The 7,634-nt window shown below is 60.9% G+C and overlaps 1 protein-coding gene across 1 annotated transcript in view; it reads left to right on the top strand.

The window, feature by feature from the left end:
* Positions 1–3,407: 3,407 nt before the first annotated feature.
* LOC105700967 (nuclear hormone receptor E75) overlaps positions 3,408–7,634 on the top strand; it is an 81,386-nt gene continuing 77,159 nt past the window's right edge. The window contains exon 1 of the mRNA XM_012427319.2: positions 3,408–3,514. Within this exon, the coding sequence (XP_012282742.1) occupies positions 3,418–3,514 (97 nt within the window). The 5' untranslated portion in view covers positions 3,408–3,417. The remainder of the gene's footprint in view (positions 3,515–7,634) is intronic.

The following is a 7,634-nucleotide window of genomic DNA, read 5'->3' as shown; positions in this document are numbered from 1 at the left end:
GTTGAAGAGCGAGGATTGGGTGGCTGGAAGCAGGACGTGGAGTTCTCTCGAGGTGACCGGCGGGGTCTCCGGGACGAGGACACCCCCCATCGGGATCCTGCGGTCCAGGGACCGTCCCAGGAGTGGAACTCGAAGATGCGCGAGGCGGGGTCCTTGGAAACTCCTCGGACCAAGGAGAAGGGGGTTGCCGGTTGCGGATCGGCGGGACCATTGGAAGGACCTTCGGCAGGACCTTCGGTAGGGCAAGGGGACGTCGCGGATCTGGCCTTGACCTTGGACACGAGACGCGACCTAGAACCGGCAATTGGACCGTCTAGGAGGGTCCGCCGGAGAAATTCAAAGGGTTTAATGCCCGTGGCCCATTATGCTTATTATGCTATCCTCCCGGCCTCCCGAAGGGGATTCGGCCGGGGAATTATAGCCGTCCTGACCTCCGGTTTGTTTCGTTCCTCTCTGGAGAAGGACCGGCGATTGCTGGACGGGCCTCGAGATGCACCCGATACCGAGTCGCGTTCAAACACCAGATAGCGATACGCGCCTCGTCGCCCGATACGATAGCCACTCGGCTGGTGCGACGTTCTCGGCTCACCCGCTTCTTTCTTCGTACTTGGGAGCTAATGGTGGCGTCGTTATTCGGCGATCAAGGGCAGACCGTGCGTCAAAGATGACGAAAGCGTCGGACGTGTCCATGTCCACCCCAATTTTGGGTCGTGGTGGTTGTTACGTGGAGGTCCAGAAAAGAAAGAGACATCTTCGTCCCTTGGTCGTTATATCCACGTTATACCTTTAAACTGTCTTACCAGAATTCTGGGTCGCGCTCACCAAAGTGAAAAAATGAAAAGGATATCCACGTCCTTTGGTCGTTATATCCACGTTATACCTTTAAACTGTCTTACCAGAATTCTGGGTCGCGCTCACCAAAGTGAAAAAATGAAAAGGATATCCACGTCCTTTGGTCGTTATATCCACGTTATACCTTTAAACTATTTTACCAGAATTCTGGGTCGTGCGCACCAATGTGGATATCCACGTCCTTTGGTCGTTATATCTACGTCATACCTTTAAACTATTTTACCAGAATTCTGGGTCGTGCGCACCAATGTGAAAAAATGAACAGGATATCCGCGTCCTTTGGTCGTTTCATCTACGTTCCACCATCGAGTCGTACTGCCCTATCACAATTCTAGGTCGTTGTAATCGGAAGGGAAGAAACGACGAGATACTCGCGGTCTTTGGTAATTTTATCTATATTCCCAGCGTCCAGGCAATCGACCCTACCCCAATTCTGGGTCGCCGTCGGGCCTCGGTCGCTGGTCGTCGGCGAGTCGCGACGCTGGTCGGCGCGTTGCAATAGGAGAGAGAGAGCGAGAGAGAATAGACGGGCATGGGCACGGTCGTGTGTACGAAGTGCGTCGAAGCGGGATGCGGGGGCTGATCGATAAAAGCGGCAGTCGGGTTCACGAGCCTCGTTCAAGGACAAGGCCATACGATAGCGGACGCGCAACCGCGGCCGCGCACTCGGCCACCCCTACCGCCGGCCGAGTCGAGCCGAGCCGAGCCTGGCCGAGCCGAGCGGCGACGGTTCCTTCGAGCAGGGCCAGTCCTCCGCAACCTGGGCCCGACCGGTCGGCGAAAAGACCTACATTCGACATCGAGAACCGACAACCGTCCAAGGACGACCTGGACCAAGTACCCCTAAAAATCCCCAGGACCCCCGAATCCCCTAGAACCACCTCCAACGACCATCAGGGACTCCAAAAGGCGGTCACCTAAAATCTAGGCAAATCCAGGAGGCTCTAAAAAAAAAGAAAAAAAAATGATAGGTCGAGTTATATAGATCATCGCCGGGAAGTTGGCCGCGAAGTTGGCGCGACGTTCCTCCAGGGCGAACTTCGCCGTGAAAACGGCGCGGTGGATTCCGCTCGATGGTTGGACGGGCAGGGCGCAGGCGTCGTTTTCCCTTTCGGCGCCGGCTTTCTCTCTCTCCCTCCCTCTCGCTCTAATCGGCGCTCGTCATCTCGGCGTCTCACTCTCTCTTTCTGGCCGACCCGCTCTCCGGGCGGCGCAGAGCGCCAGGGCGCACGTAGGGCGCCGCGACGTAGGCCGCGATAGGGCGAGCGAGCCGACGCGGGACGGCGCAGGGCCGGCCCACGATCGGTCGCGGCGCCGCGACGCCCGCGCCGCACTCTCACTTTCGCCGGCACCGACGACGCTCCTCCGGACGTCGACGACGCCGCCGTCGCAGTGACACAGTGTGCGCGCCCGGCACGCGGCGCGAGCGCCACCCCTGGTCCGACCTCCGGTGCCCCGAGAGAGGGCGCTGCGCGTCAGGGAGAGAGAGACGGGAGAGGAAGAGGGCGACCGCGTGTCGGAGAGAGAGAGAGAGAGAGAGAGACGGGCGACGCGAGCGCGGGGAGGACGGAGAGCGCGAGCGCGAGAGAGACGCCGCGCGCCGCGCTTAGCGCGACAGAGGGAGACCGCGCGAGCGGCGAGCGCGCCGGGAAAGGGAGAGCGAGAGAGGGCGGCTGGCGTGCGCGAGAGAGGGAGAGAGGCGGAGAACGCGCGCCGGGGAGGGGAGGCCGCGGTTCGCGTGCGAGCGGTGGACTTGTTTTCAGTGTGAACCGCCCGGAGGAGTCTCGACGACCACGCGGCCGGATCGTTCCGCGCTTCGACTTTGCCGCGACGTAGCTCACCCTAGCGCGTTGGACCCCGAGGAGACCGTCGGTCAGGTCGGCGCGGAGAGGCAGACGAGAAGAAGTCACGGGGACCTCGACCTCGAGGTCGGACGCCGGTTGTCGGTCGTGCGTGAGTGCCGAGGCCGTCGACGGACATTTGGGGGCTCGTTTACCCCCTCGGAGAGAATCATCTCGGGATTTCCTAGGGTCAACAGGGTGGAGTACTCCCGACCGCTCGTCGGGACCTCCTGGTGGAGGTCGATCGGACAGTCGGGACCGTTGGGTTCGGGTGGTGGGTGCAGAATCGAGGTCGCCGTTGTCAACGGTAGGATCTCCCTGGGCTAGGTCGTAAGGCTTGGGGCGTAGGTGACGGAGACCCCAGGGGTCTCCTGGCTCATCTCGACGGGGGCATCCATGCGTCTCGGGGCTCCGCCGTCCCGAGGTCCAGGCACCCTCCCGGCTGGCCAGCGAAGGGGGTAGAGCGGGCCCCCAGGCCCCCGACCTCGCCAAGGTGGCGCACACCGCCCGGGAGCGGGCCGCCGCAGCAGCCGAGCTGCAGGCCGAGGTGCGCAGCGCGATCAGGGTCCTCCACGGATGGTGCCCCAGACCACCTCCGCAACCCCCACAGCCTCCGACCCAGAACCAGAGCCAAGCGAGCCGCGGAGCCGACACCGTCCTCATGGGACCTCAGACCCAGCTACGGGGACCACCGCCGTCCGTCGTCGTCAGCTCCACCTCGAGCATGAGGCCCCCGCCGCCCCCGCCTCCGCCCCGGGCCAGAGCCTCCGCGGAGGGTAAGGCGCATCACGAGGAGCCCACCAGCTCTATCCCCGATCTCGGTGAGCCTTCTTCTTCTTCTTCTTCTTTTACTCTTCTACTCTTCTACCCTCTGGAGGAATCGTAACACTTACCCACTTCTAATTCTAAAAATTAAAATTCTCGTTCCATCGATACGTATGCCCCACACCGATGTCCGGCAATTATTGGACCTCTAATGACAACCTTTAATTGAGGACATTAACATGTATACGAAATTATCTTCTCTGGGCTCGGAGCATTATTTCTAATCATTTGGAAAATAGAGAGATACGAGTACCCTAGATAGGACCGATCCCGATCGGTCGGCGCACCTTCGGATTTTTGAGGACCCTGCGTCTTCGATTACGCGTTTCGTGTCTATTCGAGGTATATCGTATCGGGGGGGAATCGACGCATCGGCGCCGATCGAGCAGAGCTCGTTCGCAGACGCGCCGATAATGTCAAGGCCGCCTGCCACGGTGTGCCGACCGAACAATGCATCGTCTCGTTGCACCCGATGCTAATTGCCCGCGACGACTGCGACGACGACAATGGGGAACGCGACCGATCGGCGATCGACTTCTCGCGGGGAGTCCGAACTTTGCTCGCGACCGGAGACGCGTCCACGAGGAATTCCGGATGCCGTCCGGACGTCGTCCGGTCGGATCGGCTAGGGGCCCGTCTTAAATTGGCCGGATTGGCGGCGATCATTGCGACCTTGAACCGCGAGGCGTCATTGCGGCCATTCCGCGTGCTCGCGTAATGTCAAGGTCGGGAGAGATGCGAGGATGGCGGTGACGAATCGGCCGCTCCTCGTCAACGACGTCCTCCGATCGATCGACCTCGCGATCTAGACGACCGTCCTCGCGAGCGTTGATCTTAGACCGCGGGTATCTAGACCTCGCTTTGCGGTGGAAGGGGTAAAAAAATGAAACGCGCGAGGAGGCCGCACGATGTGGTGCACCGCGTGGGTGTAAGGTCGGACCTTAGATCGTGTATGTATAGACTTTGTATTCTAAGGAAAGGAGAAAAAAAAAAATAATGTAATGGGTATGTATATGATCCAAGGCGTTGATCTGATTTACGTTTCTTAGACGATCTGCCGACAATAGAGTCGGAATCACGTCGAGAGGACGCTCTTTGTCGGATTACTCACCCGGGCGCCATTAGACCCCCAAAGTAAACAGCGACCGCGCGACAACCGTCGACCGAGATTTGCGTCGCCCTTTGTCTTCGTCACCATTGGCCGCCCTTTCGCGGAGCCGCGATATCCCGATCGAAGCCCGTCCTTTCTTTATTAGCCAATTCGTTGAGCCTCCTGGCTCACAGCCGCGGAATTCGACTCGTCGAAAGAGATCCAGAGAGAGAGGGAGAGGGAGGGAACCACCAGGCGACCTTGCTGGTCCTGGGACATCGAAACGCAAATCGTCGAACGTCTAGCCACGCCTCCGGGTCGACCTCATCTCCGGGACCCTTCCTGGTAGCGGGTCCGGGTCATCGAGTCCTTTTCGAATTTCCCCCCTTTAATCGGGGACGATGGAGGGGTAGCGAGCTAATCGGGCCTTGATCTTAACCTCCAAATTTTTCCACAATTTCTACGATCTTTCGCGAGAGTCGCTTTAATAAATGGGATCAATGGAAATAGGACTAATTTCACTCGTCATCCTGACGAGCCGTGGAGGGTGGGACGAGGTGGAGGCGCGCCTTCGCGGCATAAATTGTCGACGAGGGAACTGACCTAGGTCACCGCGGCCGGTGACTTTTGGAAAGGCTTTTTTAAAAAAGCCACGGTCAGGGTTACGGCCGCGCTGCGGGTGGACGGCGGTTCCGCGCCCCTCCCGCGGCCGATCGGCGTCTCGGAGCGTATTTTCGGATCGCGGCGACGAGGGAGCCTCCCCCGCGTCGCGACGCCTCGTCTCTTCCGTTCCTCGACGAGCCGGCCTCGTCGTCACCTCTTCCGACTCCTCTTCGGCCCTAATCGACAACGAGCGACGATAACGACCGACTTAATGGAGGAGTCCGGTTAGGGTAGACGGAGGAGCGGAAACGAAAACGCGGCCGTTCCTCCGGTCCGTCGACGTTAATCCCCGGCTCCGATCGGAGCGGCCTCGATCCGCGGCGACGTCGCGACGCGTCTCCGCGATCTGCGCCGCGATTCGCCGCGACGTCATCGGACCTTGGCCTCCAGCGAAGGTGATAAAAGCCGCAGAGGGGGGAGGAGTGCCGTGATAAGCGAACTCCGCCGAAAAAGCCGCGCATATCCATGCCGAGTTAGGTAAGGGTCGGGTTAGGCGCGACCTCGACCTCGACGTCGGGACCCACGGAGCGGAGGAGAACGCTCCTCTGTGCAAGCCCGACCTCGACCTCGAAGTCGGGAGTCGTGATACGAAGGAGAGCTGAACACGACCACCTCCCCTCGAGGTCGCCGTCGCCCGTTGACCTCGCGGCCGTCGACGCGCCAAAGCGCGGCTGGAAGGTGCGTCGTCCAGTGGAAAACTTCCGAAGCCTATCGATCGAGCCGAGAAGACGCTATACGAGCCTTACCGGTAACCTACGCCGTGGCCCTCGCGACAAATTGCAGCCGCTTAAAATAGAGATCGCGAGAGGGCCGGGGGAACGGGGGGGCGGTTAAAATTGGGGAAAAGAGGGAAAAAACAGAAGCGCGGAGGGTCGCGAGGTACGGCCGGCGCGTGGGCGTGTTTACGGGACCCTGCGCTAAGTCGATCTCTCCAAGATGGACCGCTCTCCCTAGGGGGGGTCCAGGTCGACCATACGCCTCGGTCGAAATTAGCGGGATCAAGCTACGGGGAGTTTCGCCGCCCTGATTCGGAGTCGCACCGAGCGCGGCGCGTCACATTCTCACCAACTTCGATCGGTTTCCAATCCTCGGGTTGGGTGACGCGCCGCGTTCCATGGGACCCCCGACGCGTCGATGCGAGACTCCACCTAGGAGGTCGCGACGACCGCCATTAGTCCCCCTCCTCGGAATATTCCAAGTTGGGAGTCGGCCGAGCGCCGAGAGGCGTCCACAGGCCACGCTATCACTCCTCCCGGTGCATTCCCGCATCCCCGAAGGGCTCCGGTCGGCCCCATTCGCATCGTGTGCCATGGGCGCAGACACCCTTCGGCCGAGCCGTGGGAGCGAGAGGCAGAGAGGGCGCGCCCGCGCGGCAGAGAAGGACAGACAGCGCGTCCCTCGCTCGCTGCGCCTCCTCGCCGGGCGCTATCGGCGGCAGCGGCCCGATAAGGAATTCGACGATACCCGATGCATCGGCCCCTCCACGGGTCCCGGACGGGGGCCGAGAGATTCCCGAGAAATAGACTCTCCTTCGAGAGTCCGCCTCCGTCGCCGGTACGAAAATAACCGGCGATACGTCGGAGATTGTTCCGCAACGTCACGCGCCGAGTCTCCCGGGGGCTTCCCCTGACCTTACTTTCTTCCAATCGCGCCTCCCCCTCACCCCATTTCCCTCATTTCTAAAAGGTAAAAATCCCACCCCCTCGCCCACCTTTCATCACCGTTCACCACCCTCCACCCCCTCTCTGGCCCGTTCCAAATCCCGGCCCCAGAAGTTCCACCTCGCCCCCTTCCGAACTCCACTTCCACCTGGAGCGGTCGAGACCTCGCTATTATTTTTTTCCATTTTTTTTTCTCTCTCCTTTCTCACGGAACTCCTTAACGGGTCAATCCCACGTGACCCGCGGGAGGTCGCGAGCGGCCTCCGCCGATCGGTGCATCGTGTAACGTCGGATCCTGTTAAGCCGCGGAGTCTGGAGCTGCGGCCAGACGCGCCCCCACCCTTCCGGGCCTCGACCACCCCCCGCCGCCCCCTGGAGTCTCCCCTCGACGTCCGCCGAATAGCCGACGCACACGCATGCGCGCGTGCCGCGACTTCACGCACGCGTACTCGTCCCTCTTTATCTCGCGCCGTCATTGTCTCGCCCTCTCTCTCTCTCTCTTTCTCCCCGTCCTCCCCGACTCGGCTTCCTTCCCTGCCTCCTCCGCGCGTATTTGTCCTCGGTCGTTCATTGCGCGCGCGGGGGGGGGGGGGATTGAAACGAAGAATCCGGCCGACTACCTTGTCGCGCGTCCTTTCTCCCTCCTCCACTTCTCCTGAATCTTTGCTGTCTTTCTCTCTCTCTTCGACTTCGCGGATCTGG

The sequence above is a fragment of the Orussus abietinus genome, unplaced genomic scaffold (assembly GCF_000612105.2).
Source record: "Orussus abietinus isolate OABI.00-Male unplaced genomic scaffold, Oabi_2.0 scaffold9, whole genome shotgun sequence".
Taxonomy (NCBI): domain Eukaryota; kingdom Metazoa; phylum Arthropoda; class Insecta; order Hymenoptera; family Orussidae; genus Orussus; species Orussus abietinus.
This window is presented reverse-complemented; position numbering and strand designations above follow the sequence as displayed.